The 27,362-nt window shown below is 39.9% G+C and overlaps 1 protein-coding gene across 2 annotated transcripts; it reads left to right on the top strand.

Moving 5' to 3' along the window:
* Positions 1–220: 220 nt before the first annotated feature.
* Positions 221–26,257, top strand: ARGLU1 (arginine and glutamate rich 1). 2 transcript variants are annotated; one of them, XR_011071018.1, is made up of 4 exons: positions 221–814; positions 9,192–9,417; positions 11,221–11,788; positions 25,417–25,570. XR_011071018.1 is itself a non-coding variant. In XM_068526714.1 (4 exons), the coding sequence occupies exons 1-4, from the start codon at positions 468–470 to the stop codon at positions 25,579–25,581; spliced, it is 822 nt and encodes a 273-aa protein (XP_068382815.1). In that variant the 5' UTR covers positions 224–467; the 3' UTR covers positions 25,582–26,257. The 2 variants fall into 2 exon arrangements, 1 of the variants encoding a protein (XP_068382815.1); XM_068526714.1 differs by having other exon boundaries at positions 224–814; positions 11,705–11,788; positions 25,417–26,257.
* The last annotated feature ends 1,105 nt before the right edge of the window (positions 26,258–27,362 follow it).

The raw sequence follows: 27,362 nt of genomic DNA, 5'->3' as shown, positions 1-27,362 counted from the left end.
CATTCGCACCAAAACGGGACAAGTACATGCTTACGGTGTCAGCATCTTACCAGAAAGCAAAAAGTGCTCTAGAGCTGAGGCGAAGGCCTCCCGCGCCCGCGCGGCACGCCGGCTCGAGGCTGGCGGAAAGAGCCGAGCGCGCTCGGAAGCGCTCGTCACGCCTTCCGCACGAAGCGTCAGGGGGCGGGGCTCGCGTGACGGCGCGTTGCGCGCGGGGCCTTGTGGGAGGGGCGGCCGGTGCAGCCGCGGCTGCCATCTTAGCAATTCCTGGCGTTGCGGCCTTGTCGTTGGAGGCGGCCTTCGTGGCGGCCGTCGGCCTCAGGGGGAGGCAGAAAGTCAGCTCGCTGATAGCTCTCCTTCCCCCGGCCTCGACAAGATTGCCAGCCCGCTTCCGGAAGCGGAGGCGAGGACAGCCGGGCACGTGCGGGGCCCGAAGCCAGCGGTTAGTCCCAGCGTCGCCCGGAAGGATGGGCCGGTCTCGGAGCCGGAGCTCGTCCCGCTCCAAACACACCAAGAGCAGCAAACACAACAAGAAGCGGAGCCGGTCCCGGTCGCGGTCTCGGGACAAGGAGCGCGTGCGAAAGCGCTCCAAGTCCCGGGAAAGTAAACGGAACCGGCGGCGGGAGTCGCGGTCCCGCTCGCGCTCCACAAACACGGCCGTTTCCCGGCGCGAGCGGGACCGGGAGCGCGCCTCGTCCCCGCCCGACCGCATCGACATCTTCGGGCGCACGGTGAGCAAGCGCAGCAGCCTGGACGAGAAGCAGAAGCGAGAGGAGGAGGAGAAGAAAGCAGAGTTCGAGCGGCAGCGAAAAATGTGAGCGCCCGCGGCGGGGGGGCCGGGAGCCGGGGAGGCGGCGGCGGGTGCGGGGTGGCGGGGAGAGGGGAGCTGATTGGGCCCGGGCGGAGTGAAGGAGGTGAGCGGGGTCGCAGGGAGCGGCCCCGAGCGGCTGCACCCCTGGCGTAAGGGAAGCCTGGGGCAGGACAGACCCACGAGTTGGCTGGCAAGGGCAGTAGTGGGGATGGAGCTGGAAGGGCTTGGAGCAGAGCAAGCATTTTGGCGCGAGAGGAGGAGGAGCGTCCCGGAAGTAGGGGGTGGAGTTCCGTGTGGGGTTGGAGGGTGAGGAGCAAGCTGGCCCCGGGATGGGGACGGAGGACGTTGGCGGGCCCCCTGCCGAAGAGCGTTCTCGCCTTGCACCCTAAACGCGGGACAGGGATTCTCGGAGGTGAACCGCTTCAGGTGGTTGACATGTACACGCACCCAAAACAAGTCCTTTTACTTTAGTGCACTCCTGCTGTTAGAGACGTCGCGGTCGCTCTTCCTGTCTCGGGCCTGCTCGTTTTGTTTTCTGAGGTGTAAAAACAGAATGCGAGCAGCTTAAGTGTGCAGTGAGGTAAATGAATCTTGACGCTTGAGTTCACCTGTGTAGCCAATCGAAGCCTACTCCGTCTTTTCATTCTTTATTAGTTATGGTTTGTAGGTCTCCGTAGCACACTTCGGTGCAAGACTGTAACTCGTTTCCCTTTGTGGAGTATACGTGCTGTTCAGAAGATAGAATATTCGCTTTTACTTTTGCATTGATCACGTGCAGAAGAGTCACCTCTCAAGTACCTTTTGGTCTAAGAGTAGGTGCAAATGATTCCAAACGAATGAAATTTTGGTTTTAAAGTGTAGAGTTCTGTTTTGGTTCAAGACCCTGGTACTCTGATGGGCTGGGTATTCTTTCCCAAAGCCACGTTGAAAGGTAGAGAGATTTGCGAACTCTCCCTGTTGAACCAGCCATGTTCCTCAGTTCTTCAGTGCATGTTTAGAAAGTGCTCATAAGGCAAGAGAGTTACCGAATGTAGAATTTTCCTGAGACAGATGTATGAGTACTGAACTGTGTAGGTGTTTTCAGTCTTTCTGCAGTGTAGTTTGTGTTATGTTCCAGCAAAGCTTGTTTCTGAAAGGAAATCATAAAGAGGTAGGGGACTGGAAAACTTACTATTACTGGAGGAAACAGTACCTGGAGAGCTCTTTCACTGCGTTTCTTTAAAACATGCACAACGCTTGAATTTTTCCTTTACTTAGAACTGTCGGTGGGAAGTATGAACACCGAGTACGAATAATTGTGTCACAAGAAACCTTGATTATATAGAATCCAGTTTTTTTGGTCTGGAATAAGATCCTTAACTGAAGATGTAGCTCTCAAATAACTGTCAACAGATGAACATTTTAGAAAATTACTTAAGATAATTCTGAGATAGTATTTGCATGTGAAAACAAAGGATACCTCCAAAGAGTAATGATTTGCCATTCATTAGAGAGCTGAAACTTGGGAAGAGTGAAAGGAAACTTGGTATGCAAGGAATAGATAGAAGCATTTAGCAAGCTACACACGAATAGCAGAGAAGAAATCCAGGGATGAAATGAGAAAATAGAGCAGTTATATTGTCCCAAGTTGATAGAGGAAGCACACTGCCGTTAGCATTTATGAAGGGAGGAGGGGGCAGAGCCAGCAGCCACCTGTACACTGAATTCCTGCGTGTTGTGCAGTAGGCACTACTTAGTACTGTCTAATGCCTAATAATGCAGAGGAGACGATTGAAAGATCTAGGTTTTGCAGTCATGGGAATGGGCAGAAGTAGTTGTCTATTTACAAATCCTGTTGGTTAGTTCATTCAACTGATACTTATGGAGCATTTTAATAAGTGCCAGACACTATGCTAGGGGCTGTTAATCTGAAGATGATTGACCCCACCAAGGTCTCGATCTAGCTTGAAGACAGGTAGGTAGATAATAATACAGTGTGGTAAATTCAGTGATAGTGATGTGACTGTAAAAAGGAAGCATCCTGGATGGGTAAACACCTTAGTGCTCCTCAGGAGTGAGTGGCAGGTAAAAATAGGATTCTGTCAGGCTAAGCATAGGAGGATACATGTGGACCAAGGGAGGGAGCCCCCTCCACCCCTGCCAGAATAAAGGGAGGGGTGCAGTATGGTCTTAGGTGGAGTAAAGAGGTGAATATTGACTGGAACATGAATTTCTGTAAGTATTCAAGTCATGGAGTGGCTGGAGAGGTAGGTAGAGGCTGGGAATCATGGGAAGGGTCTTGCCGTACTAAGGAGCTTGGATTTCATCATAGAAACCAGAAGGGTTTTAAGCAGGCAAATGGCGTGGGATTGTAGTTTTGTTTTTAAACGGAGCATGTACTGCTGTGTAAGATTGAAAGTTACAGTAAGTCCACATAGGAGTAGTGAGGGAGCAGTTGTTGGAATGGAAAAGAGGGGCAGATTTAAGAAGCATTTAGGGCAAATAAAATTGGATGTGAAACGTAAGGGAAATAAAGCATTGTTTTGGCTCTCGTGTTTATATTGTGGCTATTGCATCTCAGCCACCAAATGTTTAAGTAACTGCTGTCGGGCAAACACTTGTTAAAATGTCAGAAACCTGGACTTGGCACTTCCAGTGTAGGCACTAGATTTTGGATATAGTGAGTTCATCCAAGGTTGATACGGGGGACTGAAGCCTGGGGGAAACCTTGAGAGTAGATAGAATGGCCCAGGCAGAGTGGAGGGAGAAGAGCAGTTGGTTCATGGGACTGAAGGAACCTTAGGGAATGTCTGGATGTACAGCTGGACAGAGGGAGACAAGCGCGTGGTGGAGCAGAGAGCAGAGAAGGTACCACAGGAACACGCACTGTCAAGTGTACCTTCTAGAGGTCCAGTGTGAGATGGAGAGAGACAGCAAAGTTAAAATCTCTTGGGCTTAACCGATTAGAAAGTCTCCTCAAGGTTGGAAACCAGATTGTTTTGCCATCTACAAGTCTGAGGCCTTGAATAAACTACCTACCTGTGAGCTTGATTTCTTATCTGTAAAATGGAGATACCTGTTTTGCTTATTGTGAAGATTAAAAGTACTTAGGTGATACTTGGCATGTATGTAATGAGACTCAGTAAATAATGTTGTTTAATTTTTTTACATGTAGGCAGATTGAACCTGGTGATTTTAAGAAGTGATCTTACAAGTTAAAATCTTGATGCAATAAAAGGCAGACCTTAAAATTAAAAAAAATTTTTTTTCCTCACTTTTGAAAAGTTCATTCCTGTGGTTGAAAATTCAGTTTAAAAGATTTCCTTCTCCTCCTTATGTCCCAGTCATTCAGTGTTGCGCTCTCTTTCCTCCTCGGCACCCTTACCATTTTTCATATGTATTATTTTGAGACTCTTTATGCCTGTTGTAATAACTGTTGGAAAAAATGAGTGGCTGAAAATGACTTGCAGCACATCAGGATAATATTAATGGCATAGTAACTTACTGTAGCCTGTGGTATCTAGGTTCGCATATACTTGGTGTTCAGCTGCATGGCAGATCGAGAGCCTTCTAAATCAGAGTGTCTAAAGTGAACTGGGATCTATGTGAGTGATTCTTAGAAGAATGCTCATTGTGAGAGCAAATTCATTATATTGGAACTACGTACCTCAGGGAGGTTAGGGCTTTGAGACAAAACATTAGGGCATAAGATCAAGCTGATGTTGGTAAGAATTTTATCAATTTTTTAGGTAATTATTTTGGTAGCTAAATTTTTGTGCATACCTTTTGCCTTTAACGTTTGTCGTGGAGAAACAGTGCAGGGTAGTAGCATGCTTAAGATCGTTATCTTTGGAGTTGCCTAGGTTGAGGGCCACCCCTCAGTCACCTGTTTAGCCTCAGGAGCCATCAGAGATGCACATGATGCCGTGGAGTGTCAAGCTTTTGGCAGAGTAGTTGGTGTCTGTTCGGTACTGAGTAAATACTGTTTGCTAATATTATGAAGCAGTTCCTAGAAGGACACTCCTAGGGTTGAGTTTGTACATTTCAAAGACTTAAAAATAATATTAACCGATGCTCTGTGCAAAGTCACACTCGCATTTAACGATGGGCCCTTGCTGTTTAATAGTTGCCATTTTAAAGTTGATTGTGATTAGCGTTCTGAGAGCATGGAGAAAATGAGGACCTACTCTTATCTATTGAAAAACTTCAAGATTTTCATTCAACCCTTTCATCAGTGTCAGAGATTGTTTGTTTTGTTTTTGGTTGTGTTGGGTCTTCGCTGCTGCACGTGGGCTTTCTCTAGTTGCAGCGAGCAGGGGCCACTCTTCCTTGTGGCACGCAGGCTTCTCATTGCGGTGGCCTCTCCCGTTGCAGAGCACGGGCTCCAGGCACGCGGGCTTCAGTAGTTGTGGCACGTGGGCTCAGTAGTTGTGGCGCACGGGCTGAGTTGCTCCGCAGCATGTGGGATCTTCCCGGACCAGGGCTGAAACCCGTGTCCCCTGCGTTGGCAGGCGGACTCCCAACCGCTGCACCATCAGGGAAGCCCTCACAGATTCTCAGCAAGGGGATGGATTCAGCAGAGGAGCCTGAGGAAAAGATTAGAGAGAGAGAAGAATATCAAGAGAGTGACAACTCCTATGACAGCAGTTTTAAGGAATGGCTAGGCAGTCATTTTAGATGACGGATCTCTCCTAAGATACTAGTGGCAAAAATGGGTTGTTGGTTTTTTTTTTCTTTTCTGAGAAAGTTTCAGGGCCTCTTAAGAAAGTTAGCCCAGTAGCTGCCTTATCATTGATTATGATAATAAGTTTGTCATCAATAAGAATGAACTTTTTTTAATTTTAAGAGCCACCTACCCCTCCCACCCTCCTTCGGCTAACTGGTAGAGGAAAGCTATGTTGTACTAAGTTTCATTCATTTCTATACATTATATGTTTGTGCTTTTGTGGGAAAAGACAGACAAAAGAAGAAAGACACAGGGATACAGAGATTGCTGAAACAGGCGGAGAAGTTTTACTTATCATGTATGTTAATACTTATATTTAGCTGTAGAACAGAGTCACAGAAGTATAGGCTCTATTAGTAGGTATTAGCGGGGTTCAGGTTTCTAGCACAGCATCTAGTGCATAGTAGGTTGTTCAATAAAGACTTGTCATATCTCTCAAGTACTTAATTCTGTTGTTCGTGTGCCCTTGGTTTTCTGGATCCTGGTGTGTGGGGGGAAGGGGATTAAAGCAATATCCGGCTCTTAACTTTTTCAGCACTGGATCTAAAAATTGATTTAAATTTTTTTCTGAGTGCTGAAGTAGCAGTTTTAACCTTACCAAAAATAACAGCGACAACAAAAATTACATCCTTGATCGTGCTTGTAGGGGAACAGCTCTGCTCTGGTGCCCTGGCCTTGCCTGTCTCCTTGTGTAGGGCGCAGCAGCAAGGCTTAATGACAGTCCTGGGGGTGCCCCGTGGTTCCCTCAGGAACAGAGGGGGACGAGCAGCCTTGTAAGAAACTCCGCAAGGCCACTTCTCACCCTCTGGGCTTCAGCTGGGCTTGGGAGTTCCCGCTTGCCCTCCCCTTTAGGCTGGAGAACTGCTGAGCCGTACTTAGAACGGACCCTTAGCAGCAGCCACCTGTTGCCTGCACTGCTTGTCACCCTGTGCGGCCTGTCACGCGGCCTCTCTGGTTTGGTGTCCGCCAGTGGGAGCAGAGACACAGGGAGCTGACAGCATGCTGACCTGGCTTCTGCTGTAAGTAAGAAACCGGATTGATGCGAGCTCGTTTTCTCCTTGCTGACCAGATCTGTGGAGGTGTGGTCCCACTGGCCGTTGTGCCATATTGCTGTCCTTTAGGGACTGTTTGCCTGACAGAAACCCTGAGCATGTATCAAGTCTCTTCCACCTTTGCCAAATTCCTGAGTTAATTAGGCAGCTTTTCTACTGATACACTAACCCAAAGCCTTATCCCATTCTTTTCCCTCATCTTTTACTTCGTGTGGAAAGTTTTAACTGGAACTTGGTTTACAGTGTTCTGCTTTAAGAGTTGTACCATTTTTGAAATTTTAAAATGAGGTTTCTTTGTAGACATTGCTACATTTACTAATTTTATAAGAACCAACTAACAGAAGAAAGCGTGGGGGGGTGTGTGTACGCTTCTGAAACTTCGTGTCATGAAAGCTTTCCAATTCAGCAAAATAGGGTATTAATCCTCATACAGCTGTCATCCAGGTTCAGCAGTTGTTAGCTTGCTTGTTTCATTTCGTATTTCTGTCTTTCTCTTTGGATGAAGTAGAGAAACAATATTTTTGTATTTGGAATGTAGTTTAATTTCCATTGAAATCGCTGCCTGATTTCTTTTAGGTATTCCTGGCCATTCATTTCTAGTGTTGGGGTGGATATCTCTTCTCTTTTACTAAGCTGCTATAGGTAAAGGCTTATTGAAACTACCCTAATACTATATTTTATTCAAAGTTAAAAAAGGAAAAGGAGTATAGATAGAGAGTACATGTTAGGCTTTTGTGGGGTTTTTTTCCCCCAGTGAAAATCACCAATAATTTAGTGTTGGGGAGGAGATATTTAAGAAACAAGCAACAGAGTCTTCAGAATGGTTATTGCAGATATCTAGAACCTAACAGAAATTATGACTTCTCAAGTAGTTACTATCTCCCTGACAGAAATATGTAGAGATTATAAATGCAGAAACAGATATGAATCAGAATATTAGAGGGACTTCCCTGGTGGTGCAGTGGTTGAGAATCTGCCTGCCAGTGCAGGGGACACAGGTTCGAGCCCTGGTCTGGGAAGATCCCACATGCCGCAGAGCGACTGGGCCCGTGAGCCACAACTACTGAGCCTGCGCGTCTGGAGCCTGTGCTCTGCAACAAGAGAGGCTGCAATAGTGAGAGGCCCGCGCACCGCGATGAAGAGTGGCCCCCGTTCGCCGCAACTAGAGAAAGCCCTCACACAGAAACGAAGACCCAACACAGCCAAAAAAATAAAATAAATTAATTAATTTTTTTAAAAAAAGAATATTAGATACACTGGTGTCAGTATGGTAACACTGTGAATAAATAACAGGAGTTGAGAATGAAAGCACTTCAGTGGGAATTGAATCACCCCCCCCAAAGTAGAGTTGAGTTGAAGTGGATTGGGTGTTTAAAGGTCACTTAGAAACTGTAAAGTCCTTACTAAACAGATAAATTGAATGATTCTCATACATATATATGAGTCATCAAAAGATAGAAGGGTTACAGATTTTGTTTAATTTTGTGGATTGTGAGAAATACGCAGCATTAATAGATTGACCTCTTAGGATTTAGGTATATTTTCAGAGTCTCTGCATTCATTCCAGCACAAATTATTGTCTCAAATAATGCCGTTCAAGAGAAATACAGTGTGAGCCACATTAAAAAGGAACTAGTGAAATTAATTTTAATATATTCCCAATCTGTCTCAAAATACTGTCATTTTAACATGTAATCAAATAAAAATACTTGAGATCTTTTATATCTTTTCTTCTTACTAATCTTCAATTCAAACTAGACACATGTGGCTAGTGGCTCTCATATTGGAGATCATTGGTATAAAATGTGCAAGGTTTCAACTATAGTGCCTTGATAAATGTCAATATTTTCAGCACAGAATTTCATTTTGAGTGAATAAGGTCATTTATAATACCTAAATGGGATTAAAATAATTAAACAATATCATGCTTCATTGAACTTTTTAGAAGTGATACTAATATATTTCATCCACTTTCCCATATCTAGAAGAGCTTTGAATTGAAAGTCAGTTAACGAAAGAAAAGGTGCAGTAAAGGGTAAAAGTTTAGAACCTGAATAAGTTTGTCTGTATTTTTGCTAAAAACTTCAGTATGTTGCTTTAGCAGTCTTAATTTCTTTGAGTCTGTCTTTATTCTGATCTTGCTTGGGGTGGGGGAGGGGAGAATGAATTTAGCTGGTCTGAACTGCTTGCTACATCATAGTTTCTCCTGACTTCTCTGTAGCTCAACCCTTAGACTGAATGGATTGACAGATGAGCAAATCATAAATTTAATAGCTTGTCCTTTCCTTATGAAGCTGGTAATGAAAGTAGATTTCCTGTTTCAGATTCACTCTACAGTTCCTAAAACTACTGCATTAATAAGCTCTTTGTATATACTAGTCTTTTTGTATTTACTTTAGAAAGTGACAAAAGAAAAAAACCATGATTTTATATTTATTTGAATTTCTGTATCACTTAATCTTTTGGTATCTATCATTTCCTTGAATATTACATGAAAATGAGTTGTAAAATCTTAGAAATATGTAAGCAGATTCAGTGTTTTACAGACTCACAGCTAGTTTTATTTCAATTCTTAGGTTTATTTCTTACATTATCTAAGTCCTTTCCCCACTTTGTTTGCTAGTCGGCAGCAGGAAATAGAAGAAAAACTCATCGAGGAAGAAACAGCACGAAGAGTGGAAGAATTGGTGGCAAAAAGGGTGGAGGAAGAATTGGAGAAAAGGAAGGACGAGATTGAGCGAGAAGTGCTCCGAAGGGTCGAGGAGGCCAAGCGCATCATGGAAAAGCAGTTGCTCGAAGAACTCGAGCGACAGAGACAAGCTGAGCTTGCAGCGCAAAAAGCCAGAGAGGTAACGCTCGGTCGTTTGGAAAGTAGAGACAGTCCATGGCAAAACTTTCAGTGTCGGGTGTGCCTCCTGCGCAGTTCAGAAAGAGATGGAATGCAGACCAATTCCTTTCTCATCTAAACTTAACATTGCTGCGAAAGTTAATTTTTTAGCCTATTCAGATGTGCTGACTGATATTTAAAAGCTATTTTCATAAAACTATCCAAGGATACTTTTTGATTTAATGGAGCTGGCTTACATATTTGAGAAGTGTTTGAAACTTTTGCCATGGCTGCAGGACTTACATTCTTTTTTTGGGAGGGTGGGGGGAGACAGGGAGTGGTAAAGGGAAAAGGTTAAAAATCCACCTGTGGTTACGTGTTCTTCTTTTCTGTTTATCTCTCTTATTGCCTAGACTGTGAGAGGCTTTTTGCCTTCATTCAGATTAAAAAGAGCAGGGCCTAACATTGAGTGATAGCACCTGCTTTTGATAAGTAGGTTTTCTTGCTCTTCTGTTTTTCCTTCTTTTATCCCTCACCCCCCTACCCCAAATCCTGCCTCAACACAACGGACTAATTCTAGCGTTCTGATCATAAGGCCCTCCATTTTCCTAATGTGTTTCAAAGATCTTTTTAGGAAAAATGTCCAGATTATTCGTCCACTTTTTTAGGATCTACTAACAACTCCTTTTTTTCTCTAGAGAGTTATGAAGGAACAGGTTGTCCTTGTCTGGAGTCAAGCTAAACACATGATTTGTTTTATCAGCAGCTGGAGCAGAAGTTGAAAATGTCTTTCTGTGAGACAGTAATTTGCTACTGAAGCTTTATGGCTTATTTGCACTGATTACTCCAGGATCCTAAAACTTATTGAAAGTCACTGGAACGCTCAAGGCAAATTACTTTACAGCACTGAGTGTCCCTCAACATAGTTTGCATAGTGACTGTGAATTCCATTGGTGTGTGCCATAGGAAATCCCGTGGTTATATTTTCTTGAAGTTCAATGTTTGACTCAAAATATGTGACTCATTGTCATTTTTAATCTTGGCATTATTGTGGACAAGTTGACATCTTATTAAATCTCTTGTTTCCCAGTAAGCTTAGCTTTTCAAATGCATTTTCCCTTGTGCTGTCTTTAACTAGATATACATGTCTATATTTGGTGGATATCACAAACTCTGTGCCATTGAGTATATGAAATTTTTGTTAGTGCCTTTAATAATGAAGATACTTTTGGAGTAATGGTGCTGTCTTGTAGCGAGTTATTAATCATAGGAAGATTTTTTTCTCTTCATTTGCTTTTTGTTTCATATTAACAATTTTTTTTTTTACACGGACACAACCCTCTGACAGTCTTTCCAAATATTAAAATCATTTGAATATGTATGCTGTGATCTGAACACTGCCCAAACCATCAAGCAATCTTCATATAGTTTGCATTATAAAATCTCATTAAATTCTCCAAGAAAAAATAAATTACAGAATTTTATTTCGTGACCATGCACCCCCTGGATTCCTGAATTTCAGTTCAGATTGTAGATGACAAGCTGCCTTTAGAAATTGTCAACATCTGAATGTTAAGTCCATTCTCCCCATGGAAGAAGCCCTTAGTTCCATGAAGTATGGATTACCATTTGTATTTTTCACTAACAGTAAATGTATTTTTCTTATTAATTGTTTGCCTTAGGAATGATGAATTACATTTTTTGTTCCTTCTTACCATAAACATCTGCATTCCTCAGCTCAGCCTTCCTTGTATGTTGTTTCTTTATAAATGGTTGAGCTGCTGATGCAGGTATTGCCAAGCTAACAGTACAAATCATTTTAAAGAGGAAGCTGGCGCGTATGGCAGCCGAGGAGCACACTCTGCAGGACACTGGACAAGACAGTAAATATTCAACTTTTAATGCTGATTAAAGGAGTATAGGTAAAGAATACGTAGGTATACATAATTGGTGAGACAAATATTCACTTTATTTATATTTTATATATTATTTTTTTAATTTGGTAAATACTATCCAGTTTTGTAGTTGTCCTTGTTGATTTGTGTGATATTAAAGTATTAGTAATAATTGCCAGGAAACTGTCATTAGGGAGGGTTTAGTTGGTTGCTGTTTGGACTGGGAGGGATGATTTAAATTTAGTACTAGAAACAAATTTTAGTGGCTGCGCAGTTTATCATTTGTCAGACAGAAGGTAGCTATAAAGCTACCCTGTTTAGTCAGATCAAAAAAGTTCAGAGGAAGATTAGTAAATATTTCATCAATAAAAAAAAATTTATTTTTCTAACATCTTAACATGTCCTCCCCTTTAGGAGGAAGAACGTGCAAAACGTGAGGAGCTAGAGCGAATACTAGAAGAGAATAACCGAAAAATTGCAGAAGCACAAGCCAAACTGGTATGTATAAAGCATTCATGAAAAATATTTTAGAGTTCTCGGGACTATTTTAAGGGATTTGAGGGAAGAGTAGGAATAGTTGACTAGATTTTAGCTACTATCTTCTAGAGGAATCTGTTTGGGGCAAGCCAGAGATTCTGATTAATCTGGAGAAAATTCCAAAATTCACAGTGGTTTAAAACAGGTTTCCTAGGGGAAATTGTACTATCCCCATCCCTAATTTCTTCCGTACCTAAAAAAACAAAAACAAAAACTTGAAGGTTCTTAATTAAGCCTACTACTATGCAGCATTTCACTTGGCATTAGTTGCTTTGTTACCAATTACTAGACAGAATAAGTAGAGAGTATATATTTGATAGTAAGTATACCAGATTAATAATTTTTTTTCATATTTCATGTTTATAATCTAACAAGGAACACAGAGACTTAAATAATTATAATATGAGATACAGGTGTAAAAGGAGATATAATTTTTACATTTTAATAAAAGTCAGTATAAGAATATTGAAGTAAATTTTTTAAATAGAAAAATGAATACATATCACTTCTATTTTTCTTTCCCATTCTGTACTTTAGTACTTCTATTTGTTTGTTTGTAGCATATACTAACATTTAAAATAGAATTTAAAAATAGATAAAATTTTTGGTGTAGTAGGGTTTTCCCAGTTAAGAGTATGAATATATTTTGAAGCATTCTCAGTATGATGAGAAAGAAAGCTAGAATTAAAGGACTATGGATATAAATAAAAAATGAAGGATAGGCAGACATTATAAGGGAAAATTTTCTTTTCCTTATGAAGATGGCATATAGGAATTCTACTTCAAAGTAAGAATATAAATCAGAGATAGAGGGAAATTTACTTAGGATGAATGAGGATTAGTGGTATTTACTGCCCGGGAATGAAGACATGACCCTAGAGGGACTCTTGGTTATAGACAAGTTTTGTCTAGTTAGAAATGTGTTGAGAATAATGCAGCCATAGGAAGACATTTGCTGCTAAGTCATACTCTTGACTGGGGGAGGAAAGCAAGATGTAAGCTCCAGTTAAGTGCTTCAGAAAAAACAAACTCTGTGACTGTATTTATAAAGGCACAGAAAAAGATCTGGGAGGATCTAAGTAATTAACAGTGGATCCCACTGGGGGGTTGGTGAAGGAGGACTGTAAATAATTGTTTTATAGTGAATAAGAATGTGAAAGTTAAAACCACCAGCAGTTGGTTCTAGAGTATGATCTTGTAAAAGATAATCTGCCCCAGATAAGAGCCAAACTAGAAATACCCTAAACAACTTACTGAGCATGACGCAAGGGATTCTTAGTATCACTGTCCTGGTTACTGTGAAAGCCCCAAGGAAAGGGGAAGACCTGCTCGTGCTTTACCAATGAAAAGACCTTAAAATCTGCTTAGGTGGAAGAAGCACCATGAACATGAGGTGGGTGAGAAGTCATAATAAGATGTATCAGTACATGCTGATTAATCCATATGTGATAATGCTTTTTTTTTTTAAGTGATTCCACATAAGGAGAACATCTCAGTGCAAGTGCGAGAGAAAGTAAGATGGGAAGTGTGCATCTTAATTTTAGTTTTGAAGGTTGAGCTTTGAAAGGTAGATATAGTCTTGTTTTTAGGCCATGGATATTTGCAGGAGAGATGAACAGTATAGTTGCTGCTAGAAACATTGAAGCAAAATTACCCAGTACGTGGGATAGAATTCCTCTTAGAACGTGGTGTAAGAGACTGTATAGAGGGAGTTCAGTTTGCGGATGTCCTGAAACGCCAGATTGTGACTTCTAGAGCAAAGGTTCTAAACTTGGTATACCCTGCCAAAGTCTTGATCCCTTCTGACCCCGGGGTAGCTGTCTGAGTGCCTAGGGACAGCTTGGCCTCCTTATGTTCCTCTAATAGCCTTCTTTGTGTACCCAAACGAACCATAAAAATAGAAGATTAGCAAAGCATATTCTAAAGCAGTGCTTTTCAAGTGGTGGTAAAGTTGCCCAGATTTTGTTTTTGTCTTTTAATCCCAGTTTGTCTCAGACCTCTACTTTTGCAAAATACAGTTAAGATGAATTATTAGAAAAATGAGGTCAGATTGCTATAGAAGTTTCTAAAATGCTTATTCTTGGCTTCTGCATATCTTATTGTGGATCAGTTACAGTTTGCACTGTCGTTGGTCCATGGGCCATACTTAGAGTAGCACTGCTCTAGAACCCTTGAGTTTGACTTCGTATTACTAGACTGTGCGGTGACGCTGCTCTGACTGCATGTTATCAATAAAACTTCAGTGAAAAGGTATCTTAGGGAAAAAGAAGCTTGAATTTGAGGAAAATTGGTAAAAATCTGGACATAACTAATTTGCTTCTTGTATTCAGTAACGTTGGAAGCATAAAAAATTATTGTTCCTGTTGGAGAGAATTAATTTTTATTTGGTTCTATTGGTGGCCATGTTGTTGTAGGGAAAGTAGAGTACCCTTTGTGTAGGAAGAGACAAGAAAATGTTACTGTATAAACATGCAAGGCACACTATTGCAGTTTCTCTCATTTTTATGATCCTTTCCCCTTCCTCTCAATTTTGAGCACAGTTCTTTAATCTTTAATCTTTATACACGTTTCCTAGTATTTACACTAGGAAATACTACATAGAATATATTGAAAGTCTTGTTAAAATAATAGACATATGAATAAAAAGCAATTTGGAGATAAAAGTAGCCAAGATGTTAAGTTCTCTTAAAGGCTTTAGTGTATTAATTGTGGAGACAAGGACAACTCCAAGAAAAGTCAGCTAATGATATGGAACTATTTGGTAAGTGGTATGAGTTACATGGGGTAACTGACATAATTGCCCTGGGAACCTTCCTGGAGGAGATACCCTTGCTCTGGACCTTGATGGACAGTTAGAAATTGAATTTAGGATGAGGACAAGAGGGTGAGGAAATGAAGAAGGGCAGAGACCTTTAGGGAAGTAGAATTAGAAAAAAAGCAAGAATGTGTGGGATCTCTTGGGATAAGCAGTAGTAGTTGTAGTAAACCCACTTTATGTGTAGTCAGAAGTTCAGGTTTTGAAAGCAGATTAGACAGGTTGGAAAAGAATATACCTTGGGGGAGATTTCTTGTCTATAACCATGAAAGAATAACACAATGATCTCTTGTAAATCAATAAAGGAGACCAACTTCCTGAAAGGGGGAAAGAAAAAAAAAACTCCTTCGAGATGTAAAAGAGGTAATTTCACACAAGTAAAATGAAAAGTAGCTGTCATAAATTCCTGAAAATAAATCCCAACCTTAATGGGAAAGCAAAGAAATGACCCCTCTCTTTTCCTTTTTCTCTAATACTACGTACCAAATTTGAAAAGACTTTTTTTTTCCCCTGTTAGTACCAAGTGTTGGCAAGAATATGGTATAAAGAGACCCTTTATATAGTGCACTATCCTGGAAGTTTAAATGGATGTGACCATTTTAGAAAATAACAATAAATCAGTATATACCAGGAACCTTAAATTTTAATTCTGCTCCTAAGAACTTACCTAATGGAAACTGAATCCAATACAAATCAATTCACACACAAAAATGTTTTCCCCTTATTTGAATAGTGAAAATTGCCCAGGTTTTTAGATAAATTATAACACATACAGTGGATTTTTCTGTAGTCAAAAAGCATCTGATAATACAGGGAAAGTAGCTAAATACAAAACTTAACATATACATTATGATTTTCCTAATTTGAAATGTATATTTGTACATTTAATGGAAAAATATGCCAAGTACTGAGAATAGTTATCTCTAATTGGTAAGCCTATAAGTAATTTTATACTTTTCTCCAGTTTCTACTTTTTTTTTTTTTTTTTTTTTTTACAAGTAATGTGTATCACCGTTATGATCAGGTAAGAATAACTAGTAAAGAAAGTAAATTTAAGCCACGCTTAGACTCACTTTTAAGTAAGCCCTCATGACAAAACTTCAAAGATTGCTCCCAGTAATGACTGTAATAAGGAACAGATTAGCTAAGCCATATGGACTCTCATATATGATAAATGTTAAGTGGTCTAGACCAAGAGTAGTTTTTGCTCATTTTAGTTCCAAGTTGTTTATCAAGATACTTGATTTTGGGCTTCCCTGGTGGCGCAGTGGTTGGGAGTCTGCCTGCCAATGCAGGGGACACGGGTTCGAGCCCTGGTCTGGGAAGATCCCACATGCCGCGGAGCAACTGGGCCCGTGAGCCACAATTACTGAGCCTGCGCGTCTGGAGCCTGTGCTTTGCAACAGGAGAGGCCACGATGGTGAGAGGCCCGCGCACAGCGATGAAGAGTGACCCCCGCTTGCCGCAGCTGGGGGGGGCCCTTGCACAGAAACAAAGACCCAACACAGCCCAAAAAGATATATAAATAAATAATATACTGATGTAGTGTTATAAAAAAAAAAAGATACTTGATTTTATCTGTCCATAAGGAGGCAAGAAAATATTAATGAACATACGTATTTGATTTATAAAATCAAACAAAAATTAATCCAAATGTGGATTGGCTTGACTTGGCTTTTTGGCAGATTGGTTCCTAGTTCTTGGGTTAGTATTGGCATTGCACAGCTATCATCAAACATTTGAAAGGCTGTTGTTAGTACGACGGAGAATTTTAATTTTCTTTAAAATGTTAAAAGTAGTACTTAAAATTTTTCAAAGTCCTCTTCTTCACACAGTTTTTAGTGATGCGTCTGGGAAAAGCCCAGATACTACTCTGAAATGTATATGAATCTTATTTATTCAGAATGGGAAACAGACTAAATGAAGGTGGTAGGTGTTGCCATGGAATGAAATGTTCTAGGAGGTTATGTCAGTAGGAAAAACGACCCCTCAAACTGTCCCCTGAAATTCTGGGTCTATAGTATATTTCCTCTCTTTAATATTGAAATAACTTTCCCCTTTTTCCTTGCCAGTTAGGGAGATTTAATGTGCTCATTGTGCTATATAGCACGTGGTGTCTCACCAGTTTGAGAGATGAAAAGATAGTACCATGTTTACAAGTTGACTATATATGAAATGTATTCCACATACTTAAGTTTCAAGTAAACCAGATCTCACTTTGCAATTAAGAGATAGCTCTGAAAAGAGTTCTTAGGGAGATGTAAGAAAGAATTTTTTAATGTTTGTGTAGTAGACAGAAAAATGTCTCCTGCCCCCCAAAAAAGATATCCATGTTCTGATCCCTAGAACCTGCGTGTGTTACCTTATATGACAGTTAAAGAGTCTACACAGATGTGAATAAGTTAAGGATCTTGAGGTGGGGAGTTTATCCTGGATTATTACTGTGCCCTAAGTGCCTTTACATGTATCCTTATAAGAGGGAGATGGAAGGAGATTCTACCACAAAATACACACAGGAGAAGCCTAAGACAGAACAGAGAGAGATTTGAAGGTACTGGCCTTGAAGACTGGAGTGATGTGGTCAGAAGACGAGGAATCCTCTTAGCCACCAGGAGTCGGAAGAAGCAAGGAACAGACTCCCTTAGATCCTGGAGAGGGAGCACAACCCCTGCTGACACCTTGCTTTAGGTCCAGTAATCCTGATTGCGGACTTCCGGCCCGCAGAATAATCTTGTGCTGTTTTGAGCCTACCTAGTTTGTGCTAACTTGTTACCTAAAAATGTGTACGTGTTTTTGGTATTGGACAGTGGGTAGAGGCTGGAAGAATTTTGAGGTACATGATAGAAAATGCCTAGACTGTTAGTAGGAATATGGACTTTAAAGGCACTTTTGGGGACTTCCCTGGTGGTCCAGTGGTTAAGAATCCACCTTGCAATACAGGGGACGCGAGTTTGATCCCTGGTTGGGTAACTAACTAAGATCCGACATGTCGCAGGACAGCTAAGCCCACTCGCAGCAACTAGAGAGCCCGTGTGCCGCAACTACAGAGCCCACGCACTCTGGAGCCCATGTGCTGCAACTGAGACCCAACACAGCCAAAAATAAAGAAGGAAATCCCTTTTTTAAAAAGGCACTTCTGGTTAGGGTTAGGAGGAAAATGAAAGCATGTTATGCAAACTGGAGGGAAGGAATTCCTTGTTATATAGTGGAAGAAAACCCAGCTGAGCTGTGTCCTACAGTTGTGTGAAAGGCAGAACTTACCTAAGCTATGAAGTTCATATATAGCTGAAGATATTTCTGAGTAAAGTGCAGTCTGGTTTCTTCTCAGTATTTATGTAAAATGCAAAAGGAGAGTAATTGAGGAAAGAACCAAGAAGTAAAATAAATGAGAACTTGATGTTTGGGGAAAATTTTAGCCTATTTAGATTGCAAAAGATGCTAAAATTAGATTCACTATTAGAAAAACTTGTTCTGGAAAGAAGGCTAAGGGTATGATTGGACATCCTTTTGCTAATGCTGAAGAGTTTATGCCTGTGACTCATAGGTTACCTCAGCCATTTTAGTAAAAGCCAGGATTAGATGAGATTATCCAGAAAAGACCTGTGGAAGAACCAGGTCTAGTGGCCTGTTGTCTAGTGGTCTAGTGATATACATGGGAGACCTACAGTGTTTTTGAGGATGTTATATCAGCAGAAACACTGCCAACATGGACTGAAAGGGAGAGAAGACCTAATGATGAAAGGCTTTCAGACTCCACTAACATAGGAAAAGGTGATATGAAGTCAGAACAGAGATATGAAGGTACTGGCCGAAGGAATGTGGCCCTGGAATATCAACACCTTGATTTTGTTGCAGTGATACTGATTTTGGACTTCTTGCCTTCAGAATAAACTTCTGCTGTTTTAAGCTATCCAGTTTGTGGTAATTTGTTACAGTGGCTACAGGAAACTAACATAGTTGGAAAGAGAATGGGGCATTTATGCTAGAGTGAGTGTATTATGTAAGTTGAAACAGCACAGTACTTAGGATGGCTAGTAATGACATTTATACATTTTAAGAGATAGGAAAATATGGTATGGCATCAAATGTAAATGTCAATTAAATATTTTAATTTGAAAGAGTGGGCAAATTAGGTAAGGATTTTAAATCATTGAGAGGCTTGTTCCCAGTTGATAAGGTAGAAAGCTGATTTAATGATGTTAATGTATTCTTGGCAACAATTTTTTAAAAACTTTCTGGACATTAATGTATTGACATTGTGTGGGGTGGTGTGAAGGATGGAGACTAGAAACAAGAAAGCCACTGAGGTCAGTGAAAAAGGTGGGCACTTGATTAGGTGGGAGTAGAAACAGTAACCAGAGAATAGTTGAACTTGGTGAGTGATAAGGGTGTACAGAGGGAGGGAGAAGAGGAAAAAGGAAGGAAGGTAAAAGTCTATTGTGGGACCAGGGAAGACCTGATGTAATCGTGCTAAGAGCCAAGGATCACCAGGCATTTAAGGAAAACTTTCACAAAAAGGAATGAATACTGAATAAGATAAACAAAAGAACTGAGTAAAAGAACAGAGAATTTAGGCTACAGAAGATTAAAAGAACCACATCTAGAAGAGTACAGTTTTTTTGTGAAATTTATAGGACATGAACGGTAAAATCCTGAAGGTATCAGATTTCTCTTTTGGCAGTAACACAGAGCACTCTCTCCAGAGGTCTGGAAGGCAGGGAGTTTTGTACCCAATGTTCTTTTCAAACCAAGCTCAACTATCAGTCAGTTCCTTCTTGAAGCAATTGTTTGTACTTTAAGTAAAATGGAATTGCAGGAGATGTTATCTAATGTTGGAAGTTTCAAAAATACATTTGTTATAAAGGTAACAAAGGGGAATTAAAGTAAATTGAGAAGAAGGGGGGCTAGAAGGAGTGTGGTGGTATGATTTCTCTTTAGATGAGTAGCTAATGATATCCTGTAATGATAGTTAGTGTATATCCTAAGGAGGTAACTATCAGAATAACTAAATTGCCATGGCCCCTGGGGGAAAAGAGGGAATTGCTTTTTTCAGTCCTTCTTTGTTCTTTTCTTTTTTTAACCTTGTACATGAATAACATCATGTATTAGGGTCAAAACTAATTACATTAAATTTCTTTTTAATATTTTTTTTACTCATTGTTTATCTAAAAGGAGTCATACATTATACTTGTTATGGAGGGGAGGGTGCATTAAAGAAACAAAATTGCAGAATGGCAGAGTGAAACCTGAGGTATGTTTTGGGAGGTTAAAATGCAGAAATTCACATTTCCGAGTAGGGGCATGATTCCTAATTGTAAGATTTTTTAGTTTTTCCCATCATCCCAGTAGTCACTCCTGATAAATATTTCTATCTTTAGATTTTTTGGGGGGTAAAAATTCATACATATTCCACATAGAGTAGTAGATTTCAGCATCACCATTTGCTGAAGAAACTGCTGCTAAGGACCTTGATCTAAAATTATAGACAGTGTAAGGAGAATGCTTAGAAAAGAGTAATTTTTAAAAAAGCAGTAGGACCTCTAGGTAAAGTGGGAGGGGGAGACAAAAGATACTGGGAAGGGGGTTAAGTAGACCCTTCTACTATAATAGTATGTTTTGCTCTTGTGTATTTCATCTCAACAGTCATTCTTTTTGCGTGGGGTGCAAGGTTGAAAGCCTTTTTGAGACCAAACAGGGTCCTGGGTGTAGTGGCTGGGAAGGACTGCCCCACTGTAATGGCTCTAGTATGGTGGGTGTGTTACCTTTCTCTTTGGCCTCCCTGATGTCCACCACATTAGCCTTGTAGGAGAATTTAGTGTTGTTCACCTGTATGAATACGAATGTGCATACCCTCCCCCCATTTGGAATAATGCTTTCTTTTGCATACATTTGAAATGAGGGGAGAGGAACAGTGTATATGTGCCAGCAGATGGGATCATCAGGAACAAAGCAGCCTATCAGACAGTTAACTGCAGAGGGAGGTGGGAGGCAACGCTTTAGAAGAATACCTAGCAAGTAAGGTGTAGAGTCATATCACACTTACAGATGGATAAGACAGTTTTTCATCACTTGAAAGCCACTGTATTAAAATGAGAGACGGGTTTGGTTTTTCTCAACTAGCCTGTTTTTTTTTTATATATAAAATTTACTTTTATTGTCAAGATTTATCAGTTTACCAAGACATTCATTAACTTCCAGTTGAAAAAGTTTTTGTCACTTTCAGTTCAACATAGTTTTCTTGTTTTATTTTTTATTTATTTATTTATTTATTTTTGGCTGCGTTGGGTCTTCATTGCTGCGCGCGGGCTTTCTGTAGTTGCGGTGAGCGGGGGCTACTCTTTGTTGCGGTGCGTGGGCTTCTCATTGCTGTGGCTTCTCTTGTTGCGGAGCACGGGCCCTAGGCGCGCGGGCTTCGGTAGTTGTGGCTCACGGGCTCTAGAGCGCAGGCTCAGTAGTTGTAGCGCACAGGCTTAGTTGCTCCGCGGCATGTGGGATCTTCCCGGACCAGGGCTCAAACTCGTGTTCCCTGCATTGGCAGGCGGATTCTTAACCACTGCACCACCAGGGAAGCCCCAGTTTTCTTACTTTAGAGCTAAAATAATTGTTTTCCTTCTCTGGTCACTGTACTTAGGCCCTCAGATATTTTTTGTTTGGTTTAAAAGGTAATTTCCAGCATTTATAAAGTATTGCACTTTACAGTGTGTTCTCTCATAATTATCTTATTTCATCTCGTAATTACCCTGTGATATAGTTACTCTGTGATCATTTCATTGTTATTGTCATTGGTATTAGAGCCACTCTTTATATATATAGTAAGGGTCAAAAAAAAGATTTTCCCAGGATTATTGAAGTATTGAAACTTAAAGACTAACTATGCATGTCATAAAATTCTTCTTTGTTTTACAAAAGCCTTATGAGTGTTAGTTTTACAAATAGGGAGTCCTCCCCTGATGTATTAGAATTGTTAAAAACTTATTACAGGTCACATTTTAGGATACATGTTTTTTTACATAAAGTAAAGACACTTGTATCTGCATCATTCTTTTTACTTGAAAATGTGTTTTTTTGTTATTCTTATTTTCTGCAGTTTTATTGAGATATAATTAACATAACAGCACTGTATAGCATAAAGATTTGACTTACATATGATTACCGTGATAAGTTTAGTGAAAATCCATCATCTTTTTTTTTTTGCCAAGGTGTAATTGAATATGCTTAGTTTAAAGCTGTAATAGAACAAAATACAAATATTTATACATAAAGACGGGAAAGACCTGCTTGATTTCATTTTTAAAAACCATTCCATTGTCAGGTACTTGTAATAGGCACTATATGCTTAGCACTGGGGATAACACTGTCAGCTATAAGGCCTGGTTGATTACAGCTCTCCCTCTACACACATAGACACGCTTTTGTCTCCTGTATTTGTAGACTTCAATGAAACTGAACCTTTTTCTTCACTCAAATCTAAAGATAATTTCAGTGCAGTAGAAATAGTATTTTCTGTCTCTGAAGGAAGTTACTTTTTAAATCTTGTTTAATTTTTTGATTAGGTAATATCACATGATTCAAGATTTAACAGCTACACAGTATTTTCTTTTATATACCATAATGTATTTAATAGTCCATATTGATGAATATTTGGGTTTTTCCAGTCTTTTACAAACCATGTTGGAATAAACTTGTTCAATTTTGCATGTATGCAAGTATGTTTATAGTATAAAATCTAGAAAATTAAATTGCTGGATATAAAAGTACTGTGAAATGTAGTTTGGGGTGGATAGTGCCAAAGTAGTTTTCATAAATTTCTCAAATGGGTTGAGGTTGTGATGTTCAAACCCTTTAGCCCCCAAGCTTCTTTCTAATCTGCTTTCCTAGGGGCTGAGTTAGATCCTTATGGAAAAGTGAGTCTGGGGTGTTTATCCTGGAAAGAGTTTTCAAAGCACAAGTGTGCCCCCTAAGAGTCTTTATTATGTCTTGATTCAGTTGCATGTGCCATGCTCTTAGCCCAAATGTGGGATGATTTATTAAAACTGGATAAATTTGCATATGAATTTACTAATGGTGATCAGAAGCAGATGATTATTTCTCTTGTAATTATCAGTGAAAGTCTAAACAAGAGAATGGTGATTTGCAATGGACTTTGACACACAGGTAGGATTGTCGTAGGAAAGAATGGCGTGAGCTGAGCTGGGGGGGGCAAGAGAGAAAGGATATGGGAAGTCATAAATAGTACGCTAATCCAGGAAGTTAGGCCATGTCTGTGCACAGTGGAAATCATTGGAAGTCTGAGGGCAGGAGAGCACAGTGCCCAGGAAGGGTGAAGCCAGCGGCACTGTGTAGGGTGGACTGAAGGGCAGAGACTGGAGACGAGCATTTTAGGTCTGCGGGGGATCTGGGGCCCTGAACTGGCACGGTGGCAGAGGGAAGGGACAGAGCTCTAGGGGAGAGAATATAAAGGAAGAGAGGATATAAGGGGAGAATTGACAAATCTGAGAGCTGTTTGGTTGTGTCAAAGGAAGAGGGAGGAGGGGAAATAAGCTATACTAGATGCGTGGCAATAGGGAGGCTAGAAAGGGCTGGTTCATTTTAGGATTAGGCTTGAAGAATTTAAATCTTGAACATGTTGAGTTTTGAAGGTATTGAAGAGGTTTCCCAGTTGGATGTTCATCAGCCAGCTGGAAATGTAGCTTAGGAGAAAGGTATGGGAGAGGTACTTTAGCTCTCCGTTGGGTTTCCACCTTATGAGAATACAAAGATACAGAAGTTTGTGAAAATCCACTTGCCCATCTTGCCTGCCCACCTAATTCCCGCTTCTTCAGTTTTGGGTCTTCCTCACCTCTGACCGTACTTGGTAACAGTGGATTTGGCCCACTGTCTTCCACCTTTTAGGATCATTATCCTTCCCCTTACTTGCTCCCCACCCCACCGGCCTCCATCTTAAAGTAAAACAAACCTCTTTCTGGTGTGACTTATGTATTTAAAAGTTGGGTTGGTTTTTTTTTACCTACAGGATAAAATTGAAACGTTTTATTAAGCTGAATACCAGAATTTGTTACCTTTTCCATCTTCTGCCGTAAAGCCTATAATTCAGTCACATTGACTTTTAGTATTCCTGAAAAGAATAACCTATCCATGGAGGACCTTAACCTTTTGAACCTTAGTGTTTCATTTATGGGAGGAGAGAAAATTTTTAAAAGACAAGTTCAAGTGAACAGAAGAATGAGTAAAGGGAAAGGCCACTAAACTTATTGTTAGTTTTTGACCATCTAGAAAACAATTTCAGTAGAATAATGGAGATGGAAGCAATGAATTTTTAAAATTTGACTTTGAATGGAAATAAGGCATTCGAAGGATGCAGTGCGTATTTTAAGATCAAGGTCAGATGGGGGGGAAAAGGACAACTCTGATGATAGCTGAGATTTAAAAGTCAAGGGTTAGAGCAGGTTTCCTAAACCTTGGCACTGTTCATCTTCGGAGTTAGGTAATTCTTTGTTGTCGGGGAGGGGGGCTGTCCTGTGCCTTGTAGGACGTCTGGCGGCCTGTTCTCTGCCCACTGGGTGCCAGGAACACCACCCACACACACGACACACACAGCACACACATGCGCCACATGCACACACTCGCACGCACACGACAATGCACACACGACACAAACGACGCGCAAATGCCACACGACGTGCACACGCCACACACACGAGGCACACACGCCACACACACGCCGCACACACACGAGACAGCATACGCACACACGCATAGGCCACACGCACACACAGGAGACACGGCACACACACGACACGCACACACCACACGCACCCTCACGCACACGACACACGAGGCACACCACACAGACGGCACACGCACACACACGGCACACATGCACACATGGCACACACATGCGCACACACGCACACTATACACACGACACCGCCCGTTGTGACAACCAACCACACACTTCCTAATGTCCCCTGGGAGAGGAGTAAAATTACAGCTGGTTGAGAATTAAGGGAGTGGACATGGAATCTTTGGGGAGAAGGAGCAACTTGATGAGGACGGAGCTCGTGAGAATGACCTAAATTTTCTTGGTACAGAGGGGAAATCTTCTGTAGAGAACACAGGAAGGAAGTTGGTTGCTTGAGACTGAAGGAGTTGTGAAGGAGTCAGAGGCATTGCAGGAATTTTATTGGTATCTATTTGAAATTAGATAGCATTTTATAGTTAGCCAGGTCAAAAAGGTATCATTTTTCTCTCCAGAAAAAAACTTATTATTTCATGGTTGTATATTGACAATATAATGTAGCTCCGTTGAGGACTTTTGTCTATAATTTTTGTATGCCTTTCTAATTATAAATTTAGTTATAATAATTGGTAATAACATACTCTGAAAAATTCATGCCTTGATTCATAATTGACAGTTTGTTAATCTGGTGCACCGAGGGTGTAGCTAAAATAAAAATAGGTAATAGGGCAAAAATGTATACTGAGCTCGACATGATTTGTAGAAACTTCTTTTCATTTTCACAATGTTCAAGTGCTTTCCTACAATTTGTTCATATATTTTTCATAAAAAACAAAATCAGAAAATGTTGGAATAATTAATAAGGAGTTCTTTTCTAATTCCTAGGTATTTTTTCCTGATACTTTCTGTGTGATCTTAGGCAAGATTTTTTAAACATACACTTTTGTGTGCTCCTGTTGATGAATTTGTCACCCAGTTTCTGGAATATTACTAATAGAAGACATGAAATTCTAATTTTTTACTTTTACCTTTCAGGCTGAAGAACAGTTGAGAATTGTTGAAGAACAAAGAAAGATTCATGAGGAAAGGATGAAACTAGAACAAGAGCGACAGCGTCAACAAAAAGAAGAACAAAAAATTATCCTGGGCAAGGGGAAGTCCAGGCCAAAACTGTCCTTCTCATTAAAAACCCAGGATTAAATTGCAAACTCTGAACTTTTTACAAAGAAAAATGGAAAAACTTTGTATGGTAGCTTCATGTTGAAGTGGTTTTTTTTTTTGTTTGTTTTGTTTTTGTTTTTTTAATTTGGAAAATCTGGAAAGTTAGCTTGTTCTAATAGGGGCTATGCTCTGCAATTCCTTTTTTTTCCCTCCCTCCCTTTAATGTCCATTAAGTCAAATCCTTATCAGATCATTGTTATCTTCCAAAAAGCGATATTTTTTCACCTGTTGGATTCTGTATTAGTGATCTGAAGAAGAGCAGATCACTTTGTAAACTATGGATGGTCTGATAAGGTTTTTACTGACCCACTGACTTCAGAGTTATACTCTGTTTACTACATCATAATGCTGGTTTTGCTGACTTTTTGTTTTTTTATATATTTATAAAAAAAGAAAAAGTTGGTAATTGCATTGGAAGCGCCCAGGGTGTTACTGGACCTTTGTGGTGTATTGTTAACCAGTGTCCTCGTGATACTGTTACTCTTGATGTTCCTGACACAGGTAAGGAAACAGTTGGTCAGCTCTGATACAAAATATATATACAGTTCAGTATTGTCTCTGTTCAACTTGTTTTTATTTCATTGACGAAATCAAACCAGCATTCCCCATTGTGTAAATAAATGATTTTGCTGAATAAAGTAAAGTCTTAAATTCATATGTTGAAGCAATTTTTTTTAAAGTTCTGTTAAGTCTTAAAAGAGGGTGGTTAACTTTTTGATGGTCAACAATCTAGAAATCCTAGGACTATGCTGTATATTTCTTTTCACTTTTAACATAGGATTTATATGTACATTAAATATACTTGAGAATTAATATTTAATGGCTATTTTACAGATATCTAATTCATGCTGATACAACAAATTATGACAACAGTATTACCGTTAAGAAAGACTGAGCACCCAGAAAAAGATTTAAATTCTCAATCCTGTGCCTCTGTTTTAGGATATAAGTATTATTACCACAAATTATACTTAATAAAGACTAGAAGAATGATTCTAAAAATTTATAGTATTTTAGATTATTTTCGAAGTGGGCCATCAGAAAGAACTTAGCTTTGTACTTTTACAGAAGGCTAAGGTAGTCAAATCATCTTCAGTGTAGGGTACCTGCACGTTTTTGGGGGGGACAAACACATTTAAACTTACAAGCTTTTGTTTTGTTTTTGCATGTTATATCTTATGGATGACTTTGATACACTAAAATCTGCCTCATTTATCTTTACATATGTTTAAGTGAACTGGTATTAAAACATTTATTCAAGAAAAGGATATGGATATAAAAATGCTACCTGAGATGCATAGTACATGTCATCAAAGTAGAGAAACTTTCCAATATTTTTGAGACAGTTTGATCAGTCTTTTAAATGTGAAAACATAAGTTCATGAGATGACTAAATGGTAGATTATTTTGTTTGTGCATGCTAAGAAAAATGCTGTTGCTTTAGTTTGAGTTCTTCCATAAGTCTAATTGTGGTAAGGAACAATAAATAAAATAGGTTTAAATATCTTTAAAGATAGAATTTTAAATAGGCATGAACTCTAGTGAGAACTGACTTTTAGTAAACATGATACCTATTACTCTAAAACATTCACTTTATTTACCTGAAGAATTTAGGTTAGCTTTAATTATTTCATGATTCTTACACTTTTTTTTTAATGTAATCTTTTTTTTTTTGGTGCAGATCCATTGTACCTAAGTTGTATATGCAAGTTTTTGGAAATGTTTATTTAAAAGTTGTTTTGGTATACAAGTGTTCTAAA

The sequence above is a fragment of the Eschrichtius robustus genome, chromosome 18 (assembly GCF_028021215.1).
Source record: "Eschrichtius robustus isolate mEscRob2 chromosome 18, mEscRob2.pri, whole genome shotgun sequence".
NCBI classification, from domain to species: Eukaryota; Metazoa; Chordata; class Mammalia; order Artiodactyla; family Eschrichtiidae; genus Eschrichtius; species Eschrichtius robustus.
The sequence above is the reverse complement of the archived record's forward strand: the minus strand, read 5'-3'. Positions and strand labels throughout refer to the sequence as shown.

What these genes read in the sequence shown, in the direction of transcription:
- ARGLU1 (XM_068526714.1), top strand. Translation starts at nt 468, where the DNA reads ATGGGCCGGTCTCGGAGCCGGAGCTCGTCCCGCTCCAAACACACCAAG. An exon ending in TTCGAGCGGCAGCGAAAAAT is followed by an intron (nt 815 to 9,191) that starts GTGAGCGCCCGC and finishes TTTGTTTGCTAG; the next exon opens with TCGGCAGCAGGAAATAGAAG. An exon ending in CAGCGCAAAAAGCCAGAGAG is followed by an intron (nt 9,418 to 11,704) that starts GTAACGCTCGGT and finishes CCTCCCCTTTAG; the next exon opens with GAGGAAGAACGTGCAAAACG.